The sequence below is a fragment of the Littorina saxatilis genome, linkage group LG13 (genome assembly GCF_037325665.1).
Source record: "Littorina saxatilis isolate snail1 linkage group LG13, US_GU_Lsax_2.0, whole genome shotgun sequence".
NCBI classification, from domain to species: Eukaryota; Metazoa; Mollusca; class Gastropoda; order Littorinimorpha; family Littorinidae; genus Littorina; species Littorina saxatilis.
The window spans coordinates 2,360,430-2,379,078 of record NC_090257.1 but is presented as its reverse complement, the minus strand read 5'-3'; the positions used below and the strand labels follow the sequence as shown (position 1 = coordinate 2,379,078).

General features: G+C 41.1%; 1 protein-coding gene across 1 annotated transcript; it reads right to left on the bottom strand.

The window, feature by feature from the left end:
• Positions 1-2,726: 2,726 nt before the first annotated feature.
• Positions 2,727-18,567, bottom strand: LOC138946256 (lecithin retinol acyltransferase-like). The gene is made up of 4 exons (XM_070317794.1): positions 17,136-18,567; positions 16,511-16,631; positions 10,664-10,784; positions 2,727-9,218 (listed from the first exon to the last, which is right to left on the bottom strand). Exons 1-4 carry the CDS (start codon positions 17,385-17,387, stop codon positions 8,933-8,935), a joined length of 780 nt encoding a protein of 259 aa, XP_070173895.1. The 5' UTR covers positions 17,388-18,567; the 3' UTR covers positions 2,727-8,932.
• Between the last annotated feature and the right edge of the window lie 82 nt (positions 18,568-18,649).

Below are 18,649 nucleotides of genomic sequence, written 5' to 3'. Positions count from 1 at the left end.
AGAGAACCCGGTTGCGTCACAGAGATGCTGCAGAGACTGAACTTGCCATCACTTGCAGACCGGCGTAGACAACTTCGCCTGACGATGCAGTACCACCTGTGGCTGTACAAGATAGCTGGAGGGTTAATACCAGCCATACCCCCAGAAAGTTTTCTCACCCCCGCAGACAAGAACAAGCGGAAAATCAGACCAACAAAGTTCCACGGGTGTACATCAGATAATCCAGTTGAAAAACAAGCCTATAACAACTCGAGGCCCTTCAAAATTCCAGACAGTAGATCAGAACTGTATAGGAACTCATTTTTCGTTAGGACGCCAGCTGAGTGGAACCACCTGAAAGACCCTGTGGCGCCCTCAGCAACTGCCAGCACATTCACATCTGGTGTTGGCAATGACAGGGCTCCAGCACCAGAGTAGCACCACTCGATGTTTTTATCCAGATTTTAACACTGCCCATATTCCATCGGTTGACATCACCAACCTGGAAGGGCATGTATAGCAAGACTTTTAAACATTTTAACACTTTTTTATGCTGCGCTCTCTCACCCGTTGCGACGATAGCCACTACTGGCTCCTGCAACGTAACAGATCCAGATCCAGATCCAGATAAGACTTCTCGCTCGTCGTGCGTTTGGCTGTCGGACGGAATAAGGTAAGCAAGCATCGATTTTATCACGCTGCTTAAAAAGTTTGGTTGAATATTGTAGTTTTTTCGCCTTGTCACGCATGGTTTTTTTTAATATGTCCAGTCAAGTTTCGGGTGCGTATCACTATCATTACTTTTCATTTGCGCCACATTACCTTTTTTCTGATGATGTCACTGATTTGCTCTGCGTGATATTTGCGCTACATACGTGCCGCTAACACAACGTTGATCATTGTAACATGTTATTTGCTACGATTGAGTCACCTGGTCACTATCAACGGTCGAATCGATAGCACTACGTCACTACGTGTGAGCTTATAACTACATGGGACGTTTCCGCCCCCCGCCCCCCAACACACACAAAAAAGTCGCCAAATCGGGTCGGTCGTATTTTTGCGAAAAAAAGAACGTTACAAATCTATTGTGACATTAATAGGTCACATGCGCCTTGAGTCGCCTTGTGTGGTGAGATATGTGCGCGATATAAATTCTCGTAAATAAATAAAAATAAATGTGTGTGACTGTGTAGGTGTGTGTGTGTGTGTGTGTGAGAGAGAGAGAGAGAGAGAGAGAGAGAGAGAGAGAGAGAGAGAGAGAGAGAGAGAGAGAGAGGGGATGGATATTAATTGGGGAGGAAGAGCGGTACACCGTACACCCCTAAACATACAGTATTTATTCTATTGTTGTTCTTTGGACAGGTGTTTACAACAGTGTGATAGAAAAGCGCTATCCAAGTGTGAATGGTTTGAACAGTTTCATTTGTTAAAGAAATAATGAACCGAAATGAGGAACTGTTGTCACTTATTTGAAGACAATCCTGGTTGTTTATTACACTGAATCGGTGTGTCCCTGTGACAGGCTGTGTGCTTGTTGCAAGTTTGTTTTCTGTTGACACTATTGATTTCTTTATTTCCCGCAGTGGGGCACTGCGGTTATGAAATTAAAGGCCCCTCCTGTTTTTGGAACCACAGGAGCTTTCTAGTTTGCTGTTAGGTAGATTTTTGGTTCCTCTTTCCTGTCATGCTCTCTTTTTCTTCATGAATTCTTTTCTTTTTTCTGCCTTCTTGCTCATTCACCTGTATTTTTTCCAAAAATCTCTTCTCTTGCCGCTTGTCTCGCGATTCATGTATAGTTTAATCTGTTAGTGTTCTGATGTAAGTCCAGCAGTAGATAGGTTAAGCCTATTTTAACATACTGGAAACTGGTAATCTTCCAGTAGGTATTAATTTAGTTTTACTAAAGCCTGCTGGGACACAAGTAATGGGTTAGTGCATTTGTAAACAGGAATCGCTTGACAAGTGGCCCCCTTCATCCCCCCCTTCCTCGTCCTGATATGGCTCTGCGTAGTCGGCTGGACGTTAAGCAACAAATAAACAAACAAACAAACAAACAAACAAAATTTCTTTATTAGACGGGCGCAGTGGCGTGGTGGGAAGACGTCGGCCTCCTAATCGGGAGGTCGTGAGTTCGAATCCCGGTCGCTGCCGCCTGGTGGGTTAAGAGTGGACATTCATCCGATCTCCCAGGTCAACTTATGTGCAGACCTGCAAGTGATTTAACACTTCGTGTGTACACACAAGCACAAGACCAAGTGCGCACGGAAAAGATCCTGTAATCCATGTCGGAGTTCGGTGGGTTATGGAAGCACGAAAATACCCAGCATGCCTATCAACAAAAGCGGAGTGAAGCTGACTATGCTCTCAGAGTATAGTTTGGGGAACCCAAATGGGCAAACGAGCTCACACGTAACCAGAAAATTCTGGAACGCTGAAGGAGAAGAATTTCTCTATTGAGAAATTCACTAGATGACTGTATTTATAATTATGTGTCTTGCACTACTACTACTGTATCGTTGAGTTAGTACTGAGTCAATATTTCGGGCTTACAGTCAACAATGGATGAGATTGGTTTCACTATAAACTTTAAACTTGACTCCAGAGTATTTCTGTCTTTTGGAGTAATGCTTCTATGCATAGCCTACATGTATAGTTGGTCAGCCATCTGTGAACACACAAACACACACACACACACACACACACACACACACACACACACACACACACACACACACACACACACACACAATTGTATAAATATATTCTGTTGAAAAATATTCACAGATAATACTAATGCGACAACTCTCATTCCTTAAAAAGTTGTCACTTGATCACTTGCCCCATTATGCTTTCGAAAAATTATAACACAAACTGTTTGCAGTACTGTGCAAATAAAATTCATACCTATGTGCAGACCACTTTAGATGGTACATTCATATTGTTTTCTACAAAATAAGGCAACAATTCTCTGCGAAAAAATTGTCACATGATTTTTCTAACAAGATTTTCTAACAGATAAAAAATAACAAAAACATCTATAAATGAAAAATAACAAAATAATGAAACATTCAAACACCTAGTATAAAGTGATAAATAAATATGACACATTTGTACACATATTAATGACACATTTTCGTGCAGAATAGGGCAACAATTCTCGAGAGAAAAAAATGGTCACCTATTCTAACAACATAACTATACAGTTCATCGATAAATGTTCCAAACATTAACAAAGTCACACAATATTATCATATAGAAGTTTATCACATATACATGTATCTATAGGTATTTTTTTAATTATTCAAGCCATCAAGGCTATTAAAGGTCTGGTGAAAACAGTGTTGCTCACCATCTCAGACTGAGATCTAGTTAGGCCTGTATATGGGTTACCAGCTGCACTCCATCCACTCAGTTAATGCCAAGAAAAAAAATTGTCTGTTTCTGGTCACCCGACCGACCCTAAATTTCGGCGCCGACCCTAAACTTTTTTTTTCCAAACTCAAAAATGTTTTGTTTTTTTTTTGGTGGTAAAGGACAGGGTGAGAAAATGAACAACAAAAACGTGTGAAAACGAAAGTCCGCTGACGATTTGTAAATGTGTTGAGTGTCTTGTCTCTATGTATAGTGAATCCAGTCTCTTTGCGCGATTTTTAAAGTTAGTTTTATTGGTCTACATTTGGGGTAAAAAAAAAAAAAAAAAAAAAAAAAAAAAAAAATCCCGACCTACCGACCCTATTTTTTTTAGCCATGTTACCAGAAACAGACAATTTTTTTTTTGGCCTAATGCCAAAAATCATCATCAGTCCAAACTGCATATATCACCCACGAAACGTCGAAATCTGGGTGATATTTACATTAGACCGTTATCAAGACCATCGCGCGGGAAAATAACAGTGAGCGTACCCGTGACGCAACAAAGTTGACAGCCACTGCAACCTCATTAGAGCAGAGGAAGTCGTCCTGTTCATTCTAAATTAAACTGGACACAACGGGATGCAAGCAAACCTCTTAATTCAGATCACTTTCCTTTAGTGCCACTTACAAAATTAATTGGGACTCATAATCAGTCGATGCTTGCAAAGCCATCAGAGTGTGACTTAAAACGACGAATGACATAAATGTAAACTTAGTTAGAACAAAATTATGTATTAACAGAAAATTACGAAAACTACAGGGTGGTCCAAAAAAATGTAGACAGTTTTGCGTGCCTGCCATTTCTGCTACAGGGCTCCCACCTATTCTTTTTCACCTGGAATGTCTCACACAAGCATGACAGTTTAGTAAGGCACAGTTTTTTCTTCTTTGCAACATCATTTCTGGACGTAGTTCAATAGTTCATCACATTCTCAATCCAAGCACCTCGTCCACAGATCTTTCTCCTCCAGATTTCTTCCTCTGGGGGTACTTGAAAGAAAGGGTTTACCACAACAATCCACAGACAGACAATACAAGCGCTAAAGGAGAACATTCTGCGTGAAATCAGGAGGATTCCACTTGAGACCTTGGACAGAGTTATCAACAACTTCAATGTCCGTGTCGCAGCCGTAATCCAGAGACGAGGTGCTTGGATTGAGAATGTGATGAACTATTGAACTACGCCCAGAAATGATGTTGCAAAGAAGAACAAGAGGCGAAGCCTTCAAGGCTCACGTAAGAAATCGACAAACAGTAACACAAACTCAATCACTCCGTCACACATACACACACACACACACACACACACACACACACAGTAAGCATAGGTGAAACTGTGCAAGAAAGCGAGACCCTGGATCTGCCAACTAGTCTCGGCCCGCTCACAATAACAATGACCGAGACTTTCAGTAATTCCTTTGCGTGACGTCTAACCCTCTTACGTCACAATGTGACGTCTTCAAATAGTTTCTATCACACACGTCAAACAATTTTGACCGAGACGTAATCGACTCAGAAATGTTAAAGTTTCTATCACACACACACACGTGTACACACACACACACGCACGCACGCACAGACAGACAAAGTTTATCATCGCATAGGCTACACTTACGTGAGCCAAAAAACTGTGCCTTACTAAACTTTCATGCTTGTGTGAGACATTCCAGGTGAAAAAGAATAGGTGGGAGCCCTGTAGCAGAAATGACAGGCACGCAAAACTGTCTACATTTTTTTGGACCACCCTGTAGAATAGGCTACAAGGCATTCAGTGCGAGAGCCCTCAGAAACCACGACAAACTTGTACAATGTTGTTGCTAGCAGAACTTTCGTTTTTAATAGATAGCAAATACACACAACAAATATTAAAAAAAAAATTCTATTGCCAATTTATTTTTGTCATGAAGGGGTGTGTCTTATTATTAAAGGCACAATAAGCCTCCCGTAAACCATCACAGATATTGTCAGGCTTTTACACACAGAACAAACACACTTTCATTTAAACACTCACCGCTTGAGAACATTCTAGGTGCCCTCCGTAAAGAGCGAGCAATTTTCAAAGAATGTATTTTTGCGTGGTTTATCTTACCCCTGAGCCATCGCGAACCCGTGTGATCCAGTTTCCCTTTTTCACAATGTAGTCGTCAGTTTGTGATTTCAATGCGACTCGCTGTAAGCTTATTTGCAACAATAGGACGTTATTGTGTACCTCTGAATCTAAACGCAACAAACGGCTGCGATTCACACGAACTAGAGCGGTGACAGTTGACTGTTCAGAGGAACGGGCGCCAGGCACAACCGTCGTCTGCTACGAGAAAGACGGTTTGCGTGACACGTTTCCGGGCTTTTCTTTTTTCAAACTTGCAAAACTTCGAATTGTACTGATCTTGTCTTGATGAAAAAAGAGTTCTTTTATGATTTAAGAATGTCTTTGTAACAAGCTGTCAATTTATTATCTAGATTTTAAAAGTTAGTTCTAGCGCCATAACGAGGCGCCTGATTTGCCGATCAGACGGTCCACGAAAATAAATTCTTTGAAAATTGCTCGCTCTTTACTTAGGGCACCTAGGATGTTCTCAAGCGGTGAGTGTTTAAACGAAAGGGTGTTTGTACTGTGTGTAAAAGTCTGACAGTATCTGTGATGGTTTACGGGAAGCGTACTGTGCCTTTAAACTCTTGAGGAGATGTTGATGTAATGTATCACAAATTTCAGGGAACCTTTGAGATTCTTGAAGAATTCTATCGCGTTGCCTTGAACCTGAAACTACTACAGATGCGGGTTCTATTTAGACGAAAGCCGACACAATACCTGTAGCCGTGTTTTGCACGCATCTTGCTTTGAACTTGTTGAAGAACTCAGGACAGAGACAGCACTGCGCCACCTTCACACTTATAAGGAGGGTTCCGGGGTTTAACTCCGGACCCCCCCCCCCCCCCCCCAGCCCAAAAACAAAAAATCCCAAAAAACTGATGGCTCAGATTGCACCAGATTGCTCAATTTTCCTTGACTTTTTATCAAAATGTTTCAGGGGGCATGCCCCCGGACCCCCCTAGCAGAAGGCCTTTGTCTTCTAAGTGACGGTTTGAGAAAGAAGTTGGGTAATGTGTTGGCTCAGGTTACACCAGATCGGACAATTGCGCCCGTACCCCCTAGGAGCCTAGGAGGTTCGAACGCTTCGCATCATCGAATTGTCCCTGAAACAAAAGTGGAACACCCCCCCCCCCCCCTTAAGAATGATGCGACCCGCCCTTGTAGCATCGATTTTATGACGCTATTTAATTGTTGAATATTGTTCTTTTTCCGGCTTGTCACACGTGTTTCTTGAATATGTCCAGTTTAGGGTGCGTATCGCTATCACTACGTTTTATTTGCGCCACATGTTATTTGCCCTACGTGTCATTCGTGCTAATAATAATAATAATAATAATAATGGACATTTGCTATAGCGCATAATCATGTATATGCTCAATGCGCTTTACAATAACTAGAATTAACATAACTAATAATAAAACCATACACAATGAACAAGACCCACAATCTACATAACATAGCATACTCAGCATACTCCATGCAAGCAAACACAAAAGCTTAACACACTCCAAGCACGCAAGACCAAGCAAACAGGGTAAAGACAAAACAAAGTCATACAAGCAAAGCCATACAAGCAAAATTAATACCGAACTCCATGCAAACAATACTAAAAACTCAAAAAACATGACAAAGCAACGGAATGAGAAAAAGCCATATATATACATACAAATTCAACAACATGGACACACGTGCCGCTATCACTACGTTGAGCATTGTAATATGTTATTTGCCTACGATTGAGTCATTATCACCGGACTTGTCAAGTCAAGTCAAGTCAAGTCGGTAGTACTACATCTTTTATCACTACGTGTGAGTTTAACTAACATGAGACGTTTTCCAAAAACAAAAATGTCGCCAAATCGGGTCGTATTTTTGCGAAAAATTCAACTCAACTCAACTCAACTCAACTCAACTCAATTTTATTAATCCATATGGAAATTAAATTGTAACAATACTCATTTCCAATCAAAAGAATAAGAATGCATAATAAAAATAAAAACATCATAAGAAAATAAGTGAGTATGATTATTATGAGTATGATCACAGTCTCACTAACGCAAACAGTCATCCGTCAAGTCAAGTCTGCCAACACACAACTCACTCACACAACAACAACAGCAACAGCAATACAATTTAACAAAAACCATAATTCCGATAACAAAAAGACGTCCAAGAGTCCACCTCCACATCCACGCACACACAAGGTATACAAAGCACCACATGTCGACTAGAACACCGCACATTTGAACTACGGTAATACAGTTACTAAAAATACATACATTACAGATAACCCAGCAACAGAGTACAGTAATAATTATGACAGAGAAACATGATAGAGGCCTCTAACATGTGATTGGTTGAAAGCATGGATAGCTCTGGGAACAAAACAATTGCGGAAACGTGACGTTCTAGCAACCATAGCCCTCAGTCGTATTACAAATCTTGTGACGTCTGTGTGTGTGTGTGTGTGTGTGTGTGTGTTTGTGTGTGTGTGTGTGTGTGTGTGTGTGTGTGTGTGTGTGTGCTGCCACAGTCCGTTCTTGTACGTTTAAAGATGGCGCTACCATATCTTTTTGTTTACCATTTCGTATATCTGTCATTATACCTACGTTTGATGTCTTCGTTGTCTTTGCAGCATATGTTATCGATAATAAAACACAACATCAATGGTTTTGTTGTTCTAGACACACGAAGATTAGCACATTGTACGCGTGCCGCTATTTATGGATGACCATCAGCCGTCAAGCCAATTCTTGTGAATTGGTCGCACACTCTGCATTTCTGACAAGACCTTTCATAATACTAAAACAGTATAGACACACATTTCGGTGTCAAACACAATTTCAGTTAATAGCATCGAAACTTGCTGGGTTATTTCCATTGCAAATAATTTTACAGCATCAACTTATTAAATTTTAATTATGTAATTTGATTTAGTGGTTTTTTTTTGACGGACGCAGTTGCCAAGTGGATAAGAAGCCTTTTCGGAAGTTTGTGTGTTCGAATCTTGGCGGCGCCTGGTGGGTGAAGGGTGGAGATTTTTTTGATCTCCCAGGTCAACTTATGTGCAGACCTGCTAGTGACTTATCCCTCTTGGTGTGTACACGCAAGCACAAGACCACGTGCGTACGGAAAAGTTCCTGTAATCCATGTCAGAGTTGGTGGTTTATAGAAACACGAAAATACCCAGCATGCATCCCTCAAAACGGCGTATAGCTGCCTAAATGGTGGGGTAAAAAAAATTCATCAACACGAATGTCCGTGGGAGTTTCAGCCCATGAACGCAGAAGAAGATTTAGATTTTTGTGTGTTTGTGTGTGTGCTTCAAATTATGCAGCAGTGTTGCTATACTTTTTGGCTTGCACTTATTCCCCCAAACTCTGCAGCCAAATATTATTTTGTTGTCTCTACGCGAACATGAAATATCAGTTATTAACAGGGCCATCAGTCGGCATGAAACAGTTTACCTGTGGTCCACCAGCTGGCCAAAGAAGTACAGACTGCAAGAACAGCTCCAACGGGACCTGAACCTATCGCAAGCGCCCCGGCTGCTGCAGTTGTCATCGTCCCATAGGTAACAGCTACAGATTTTCTTATCGCCTGTTCACTTTTTTTAGTGCCGTTGAAACACCACATGGCGAAGTGCTCGCAGTTGTCGGTGAGAGCGTTGTAAGAGCTCCTTCCAAGGCGGGATTTTGCTCTTTCAACGACCCTTTCTTGACCGTCAGGCCTGTTGACACACAAAGACACAGACACATACACAGACAGACGGACAGACATACACACGCAAGCAAGCACGCACGTACGTGCGCACGCACGCACACACACACACACACATACACACACACACACACACACACACACACACACACACACACACACACACACACACACACACACACACACACACACACACAGAGTCTTAGTCTGCATGGATTTGCTAGAATACCAGCTTACATGACGACGAAGTGGGAACTCCTGATACTGGAGAGCGGATAAAGAAAACTGTTTCCCGATTAAAATGTATTTAATCAATTAGCATATAATTATAGTTACGAAGCATTTTAGTGCAAACTATTGCAGGGGTATCTAAATGACAGCACAGCGAATGTCCCTTGATTTTTTTTAAAAGATTCAGTTTTCCAGAAAACTGCCCAAAATAGCTACTTATTTACTACACCCATAAAGACAGATTAGTAAATGAAAATCTCCTGTCCGAATCACTCGAATTGTAATGCACATGCTTCTGTAAGCAACATAAACAAACCTGAATGGAAAAAAAGATAGAAGGGGTGGGGTCTGGGATTCTGGGGTCTGGGGTCTGTTTATTAAATTTTTGTTAACGATATAATTTTCCATTTATAAAGGAGGAGGGGGGGGGGGATATAGTTTTCTGTAGCACACATCGATAATGTTGGATCTTTAGAAGAAGAATGAGAGTTGGCTACCATTTTTTTTTTTACCAGAGTGAGTGTCCATTACTTGCGGTATTAGAATGCACTTTTCACAACCTTCGAGGCGAAACGGCGCTCAATTTAGAGCAAAGTATTGTAAATGCGAATGTTGTTCTAAGAGTTTAAAATGTTATACTCTTGGACCGTACCCTTGTTCCATAGGATGGGTTATCTCCCCCATGGTCCTTTTGAGGGTTGAGTTTCGCTAGGAACGTTTACGTTTTCATGACACTTTCCAACAAAACCTCCTCTGCATCCCAAAGACAAGACAAAACATTTGGCGGAAGAACCTTTAGATATCAAATACCGACTGTATGGAACGCGCTTCCAAACCGTCTTCGCAATGCCTGTAGTCTTGTGTCCTTCAAAACCCAGCTGATAACACATCTCTTCTGTAAAGCCTTTACATAATTTGTCCACATTTAGTTGTTTCAGCACACTCTGTAGTTTACCACCTGCCTGTACATTATTACATTGCCTTGTGAGGTCACGTGCTTGCAGAAGCTATAGAGAGAGAGAGAGAGAGCGAGAGAGAGAGAGAGAGAGAGAGAGAGTGTGTGTGTGTGTGTGTGTGTGTGTGTGTGTGTGTGTGTGTGTGTTTATTGCAATTGTAAAGCGCTTGGAGCTGTAAATCGGGACTTGCGCTTTAGAAAAGTGATTTATTATTATAAATACAAACATTGTAACCAAGGTACGAATCCATAAAAAAACATCAACGAACCATGTTTTTCCATTGAGGGTATTCCACACAGTCACCTTGCTGTTTTCCACAATTTCCCAAAAATTTTGCTTGATGATTCGTCCACCGTCGTCGTTCACTTTATGGATCATTTGCCCATGTCCTGAGACAAAGTCATCGACATTTAGATAAAAATAAGTGATTACATTTTTGAGTCACTTGAGAAAAAGTGACTCTATGTAATCGGTCAGTGTTAGTCTGTCCGGCCGGCCGTCCGGCCGGCCGTCCGGCCGGCCGTCCGTAGACACCACCTTAACGTTGGACTTTTCTCGGAAACTATCAAAGCGATCCGGCTCATATTTTGTTTAGTCGTGACCTCCAATGACCTCTACACTTTAACGATGGTTTCGTTGACCTTTGACCTTTTTCAAGGTCACAGGTCAGCGTCAAAGGAAAAATTAGACATTTTATATCTTTGACAAAGTTCATCGGATGTGATTGAAACTTTGTAGGATTATTCTTTACATCAAAGTATTTACATCTGTAGCCTTTTACGAACGTTATCAGAAAAACAAGGGAGATAACTAGCCTTTTCTGTTCGGCAACACACAACTTAACGTTGGGCTTTTCTCGGAAACTATAAAAGTGACCGGGCTCAAATTTTATGTGAACGTGACTCCCAGTGACCTCTACACTTTGACGTCTGCTTTGGTGACCTTTGACCTTTTTCAAGGTCACAGGTATGTCTTGAAGGAAAAAAATTGAAATATCATATCTCTGAAACTATTCATCGGATTTGATTCAAACTTTATAGGATTATTCTTTACATCAAATTATTTACATCTGTATTGTGTTGTGAATAGCAATTTCTTCCTGTCCATCTGATGCCTCATATAATATTCAGAACTGCGAAAGTGACTCGATCGAGCGTTTGCTCTTCTTGTTAATCCTTACATCGGCACTTCGGTTTGTTTTGGTATTTGCAGTTATTTAAAAAGGTTCAAAATACAATCTGTTAACATAGATTACCTTAAAGGCACAGTAAGCCTCCCGTAAACTATCACAGATACTGTCAGGCTTTTACACACAGAACAAACACCCTTTCATTTAAACACTCACCGCTTGAGAACATCCTAGGTGCCCTCCGTAAAGAGCGAGCAATTTTCAAAGAATTTATTTTTGCGTGGTTTATCTTACACCTGAGCCATCGTGAACCCGTGTGATCCAGTTTCCCTTGTTCACAATGTAGTCGTCAGTTAGTAATTTGAATGCGACTCGATGTGAGCTTATCTGCAATAGCACGTTATTATGTACCTCTGACTATGCACGAAACAAACGGCTGTGGTTCACAAGAACTCTAGCGATGGCTTTTGACTGTTCAGAGGAACTGGTGATAGACATAAACCGTCGTCTGCTACGAGAACCACGACCTTGCGTGACCCTGCTTCCGGGCTTTTCTTTGTTCAAACTTTCAAAACTTCGAATTGTACTGATCTTGTCTTGATGAAAAAAGAATTCTTTTATGATTTAAGAATGTTTGTGTAACAAGCTGTCAATTTATTATTTAGATTTTAAAAGTTAGGTCTAGCGCCAAAACGCACCACGGTCCGACTTGCTCGGAGACAATCCGCAAAAATAATTCTTTAAAAATTGCTTGCTCTTTACGTAGGGCACCTAGGATGTTCCCGTTTGGTGAGCGTTCAAATGGAAGGGTGTTTGTACTGTGTGTAAAAGCCTGACAGTATCTGTGATGGTTTACGGGAGGCTTACTGTGCCTTTAAAGGCACATACAGCCTCCCGTAAACCATCCATTTTTTGTCACAGACACTGTCAGGCTTTTACACACAGTACAAACACCCTTTCGTTTAAACACTCACCGCTTGAGAACATCCTAGATGCCCTCCGTAAAGAGCGAGCATTTTTCAAAGAATATATTTTTGCGTGGCCAGCCGGATTGTCTGTACCACAATCAGACGCCTCGTTATGGCGCTAGGACTAACTTTTAAAATCAAAATAACAAATTGACAGCTTGTAACACAAACATTCTTAAATCATAAAAGAACTCTTTTTTCATCAAGACGAGATCAGTACAACTCGAGATTTTGAAAGTTTAAACAAGTCGCGTGAAGCGATTTAAAAACATTTAGTCAAGCTGTCGGCATCAAAGTGACAGATTAACATAAAAAAACAGTCATCGCCGAGACCATAATGTGACAAATGGATTTGTACATAATTTAGTATTAGATGGTTTAAACAAATGTGTACAGATTGGCTAGCCATACTTTTAGTTTCACGACTTGACCGCGTGATAGCAAGGAATGTCGCATGTTGAGATAGTTGGCTGACTCTTGTGACCTGTATTGTCATTGGCTGCTACGGGCCAATCAGAGATGACTAAAATATGATAACCTTGAAGCGGCCATGTTTGATAGCCGGCAGAACATCTGAAAGCGCTCTCGGGAGAGGGTGCGTTGACTCGACGCTGTTGTCAGATGTTGCTCAAGGAGCAGTGAGTCGACTGTTTAGTGGCTACTGTGCATGAATCTGGTATGATTCAAATGCTGTGAGAATACAGGTATTTATTGAATTGTATTTTTGTTCAGTAACCTTAACTTGTGAAATGACTGTGAGAGTCATGTTGTGAAATGGGTGGAAAGCGTGCCGTGAGCTGTGTCAGCCATTTTGAATAGAGTGTGGTATGTTCTGTGGTAATGAAGTTACTTGTAAATGAGCTGGTGTAAATAATAGTTGGCGGATAATTGAATAATACTGAGAAAGAATGGAAGTATTATTGTGTGGAGAAGTTTATCTTAGAATTAAAACTTACGGTAGCATAAACTTTCTATACAGCATCCCGGTGGGAGCAAGGACGCGCTCGACTGGAAGGGTAGAGGGATGAGAAGAGGAGTGTCCCCTCCTTGCGGCCAGGACCAGTAGTGTCGGCGCAGGAGTGTAACGCAGCGCTGGAGAACTTGCAGCTGGTGTGTACCCCATATTATGTATGATATGGTGCAAGTGTCGGACCCGCTGATTTGTGAGTAAACGTAAATTGTAACGCAGCGCTGGAGAACTTGCAGCTGGTGTGTACCCCATATCATGTGTGATATGGTGCAAGTGTCGGACCCGCTGATTTGTGAGTAAACGTAAATTGTAACGCAGCGCTGGAGAACTTGCAGCTGGTGTGTACCCCATATTATGTATGAATATGGTGCAAGTGTCGGACCCGCTGATTTGTGAGTAAACGTAAATTGTAACGCAGCGCTGGAGAACTTGCAGCTGGTGTGTACCCCATATTATGTATGAATATGGTGCAAGTGTCGGACCCGCTGGTTTGTGAGTAAACGTAAATTGTAACGCAGCGCTGGAGAACTTGCAGCTGGTGTGTACCCCATATTATGTATGAATATGGTGCAAGTGTCGGACCCGCTGATTTGTGAGTAAACGTAAATTGTAACGCAGCGCTGGAGAACTTGCAGCTGGTGTGTACCCCATATTATGTATGAATATGGTGCAAGTGTCGGACCCGCTGATTTGTGAGTAAACGTAAATTGTAACGCAGCGCTGGAGAACTTGCAGCTGGTGTGTACCCCATATTATGTATGAATATGGTGCAAGTGTCGGACCCGCTGATTTGTGAGTAAACGTAAATTGTAACGCAGCGCTGGAGAACTTGCAGCTGGTGTGTACCCCATATTATGTATGATATGGTGCAAGTGTCGGACCCGCTGATTCGTGAGTAAACATACATGTGCGACCTGGAAGAGTGTGCGCACCCACAGAACTTTGTATGTGGAATAGGATTGTGAGAATCCAGAATAACTTGTAACCACTGTATTGTGAGTTAGCAAGTAAAGATAACCAGCTAAGTGGTGTAGTAACGGATTGGATGAATCCAGAATAGATGTACGGCCACTGAATTGTGAGCCGACATGTGAATTAGTCTAGTATGTGTGATTCTTGAACGGAGAGTCAACAAGGACGACATCATCGAGGGAGAGACTTTTCTTTCATCTTACTCGAGATAATAATGTTATATTGGATGAAAGCGTCTTTGAGTGGATGAGATATTATATTGATATTTTGTTGTGATTGTTGGTTAATGTGTGATCACTTGAATACAAGTATGAGGGCAAAGGGCAGGAATTGTGTCTAGTCTTTGTGCTTTGTTCGAGTGTTGTGTGTGTATGTGAGACGGGAGTTTGTGAACAGAAATAACACACGCATTTTTTCTGATAGGGTATTAACGACACACATACATACATTTACACACAAGTACCAGCCGTAACACATATCAAGATAGTCTCGACTAACCACACTGAAAACCGAGACGGGTCACGCTCGTCACCGCGTAGCACGCGAACGCTGTACTTACTTAAACCTATTTTCTGTAATTCAGAGCACATTTAAGAGTAAACCTGACATATTATGTTTTATGTTTTTGAAATCAGGAGAAAGTGCAGCATACGATGCAATCATTTTTGAATCTGTCAGTGAAAATTCAATTTTAATGACAACTTTAATGAGCAAACTCATTAACTTAATTTTACGCCGCGGAGCTGAAATTCAATCCCATAGTCCGGACTTTGTCGAAGATTGCTTGACCAGAATTGCAAAATTGATTGAAAAATGAGGGCGTGACAGTGCGGCCTCAACTTTCACAAAAAGCCGGATATGACGTCATCAAAGACATTTATCATACCCAGGAACTCTCATGTGAAATTTAATGAAGATCTGTCCAGTAGTTTTCTCTGAATCGCTCTACACACACTCGCACATACATACATACCTACATACATACATGCATACATACACACATACACCACGACCCTCGTCTCGATTCCCCGTCTATGTTAAAACATTTAGTCAAAACTTGACTTAATGTAAAAAGAGAGGCCGGAAGCAAGTCACACAATGATCGTGTTTCACCAAGGCAAGCAAACGAACTTTCTGCATAGCGCTTGCGTCTTTGAAGCTAACCGCCGCCGATAAGGATAAGTTCGTGTGACTCGCAGTCGTTTGTTGCATTTTAGATTCAGAGGTACACAATTACGTGCTATTGCAGATACAGCAAGTCGCATTGAAATCACAAACTGACGACGAAATTGTGATAAAAGGGAAAGTGTGTGCCACGGGTCCACGATTGCTCGAGGGTAAAATAAACCATGAAATCTGGTGTGTGGTTTACGCAAGCTAAATAGTCATTCAAACGAACTGCGTCATTCAGTGCTGTTAAATGCTATTGTAAGTGTGTTCCATAAGGTTAAAACTGCTTTTTTCGTGAGAAGATATAAATCGTTCTGTAAACCATTTGAGGCAGACTGGGCCTTTAAGGAGAGAAATAAAAATAAAAGAAGGCGTTAAGCCCGTACTCGTGAATGGCGTATCAGACTTTTTCACAAGAGTCACCAATAAATAAATTAGTAAAATTGAAAAGATTTGTTTTCGATTTTTGAGCTTGAATACTCGTACCTGGTTTCAATCAGTTCTTTATCAACGCTGTCTATCTGTTTAATTTGGGACACGTCAATTGCTCGAAAGACTTATCTTAATTCTACAGTGGTACCTGGGATGAAAGGACACCATTGGGACCAGCAAAAAGTGTCCCTACATTGCAGGTGGCCTGTCATGATAGGTATATTTTGGTACAGATAATAGACAAAGGGACCTCAGAACGTGTCCTTTTAAGGGAGGTGTCCTTTCATTGGAGGGGTTACACATCGCAGGTACCACTGTACTTTCTGTTCTCAGGGGAAGACTCCAGCCGTCATCTTTATTTCCGCTTTGTGTGAAATCATTGTTATATAAACGTTTGGTAAAAGTCACTTGGTCAAGTTGGTGTCAAACTGTGTATAAGTGTTTATGTTAATTATTCCGAAACAAGACACTCACCAATGTATATGCCAACATGAACGTAGTTTTCGCGCATGAACTTGACCACATGCCCAGGTTTGAGAACGTCTTTCAAGATGCGTTTGTTGTGCGCAAAATACCTTGAACCCGATGAGCGTTGCTGAAAAAGGAGACAAATATGAATTGTTTAACTGCACTACGAATAAGTGGGTTGAGGTTATGGTGATTCCGTGTTATCTTTCCCTGATCAATGGTTAGAGAGCACATCCTTGTGCTTACAGTGCCTCTAACCCATTTTTATTTTTTAAGTTTTACGTTCGATAAATAGAGAGTGCAATTAATCTAGGTTGCAACTTTTGCAGTGGTCACGATTTCTCTCATAAATGCTATGCCATCTCGGTCTCTGTCTCCCCCGTCATCTCTGTCTCTGCCTCTTCGGTCATCTCCATCTCTGTCTCTCTGGCAAGTCGTTACGATCTTTCAACAAAGCATCACGTTTGGAGAAACAGCGTCAGAATGCCAGAAAGAAAGTATTGCAATGTTTGAAAGTGGCAACTTTACCAGACAAGTATTCAATGCGAAACACTTTGCGACATTTAGCAATGCAACACTTAATAAATGTATTAGCCAGATGAACGTCGTCGCTAACATTCAAAAAGATTACCTCCGACCTGCAAACGCAGCAACTGCACGAAGATGAGTCGCAACTGCTTGAACTGTAGCAGTTTGACGCGCAGCAGCAACTTGAAGACGAACAATACAATGAACTGCAGCTGCCCGAAGACGAGCCGCTACTGCCCGAAGACGAGCTACAGCTGCCTGAAGAAGAGCTGAAGCCTCCTGAAGATGACCGACAACAGCTTGAAGGGGAGCTGCTGGAAAACGCAGAAGACGAGGAGGAAGAGGAGGAGAACATGTTCACAGGGCTTTGATCGTCCACAGCGTATTTAAGCCTGGGTGTGAACAGAGTCTGCCAAATAAAATGTTACCATTACTGTATTTATATCTCTTAAAAATAGTGCAGCCGTCTTACTAAACTTGGGCAAACAATTATTGCAAAAAATGTTGCACCCAAATTAAAGCATTAATTCCCGTGTAATTTCATCAAAACTTTATGTGCCAGTAAAGGCCGTTTTGCTTTCAAAACTGATACGAAGTGAACAGGAGCATAAGGTCAATTATCAACTTAACATAACTTATAATACCTCGAACAGTGAGATCGCAGAAAGTTCAGTTCACAAATACGGAAGGAGGAAGTCAGAAACCAACGAGTCCTTACTGACACATGCTCGAGAACCCAAATGCCAAAATTACATTTTGTTTACCCTGTGACACTGCGTGCCCGGTTAGCTAAGATGATAGAGTATCTGAAAGCGAAGTCGTTGCATAAGGCGGTCACGGGTTGGAATCTCTTCGCGGTCAACAATATTTTTCAATTTGTTTGGTTAAATGTGTCCACATTTTATTTTATTTTCTCAACTCGTTATTCTTGTATTGTATTCAATGCACTAAACTCTAAAAAGTTTGAGTGTTGTATTGACGATCGAGTTTATCAAAGGGTTGCATGATTATCGAGTACCTATTGACGATTTCCCAAAATTACTCATTCTATTTTTAGTATCATCGGCTTTTTGGGAGATCCATATGAGCAGTTGTAGCACTGTGCGTCGACTGGATGTAACGGTGGTTAGCTAATTCTAGTTTAATGTACTTCTGATTGTTTCGTAATCGGAGCATTATTTCCTGGATATATGACAGGGGTATTATTTTCTTATTTTTTTCTCCACAATATGCTCAATAATATTTTAAAACAGTCACATTTTGTTTCGAATGTTTACAAATCCTTGTTATCACTCCTCGTGCAATGTTATTGTTGGTATTTCAATACAATACAATACAATACAATACAATACAATAATCTTTATTCATCTCTAAAAGAGAAATTACAAGCTTGACTGTGTGTCTGTAAAATCAATCAATTAATCAATCAATCAACCATGCATGTAGTAACATTCACATCGCATATTCACATCATATCGTTACACGCAAACATTGTACCCACACACTTACTAAAATAATAAGCCTACAAATAGAAGCGATGCATTTCCTGTTTAAAAATTATATCACATTATCACCTTATCACACTTTAACCACATTATCTTCTCACATTTGTATCTT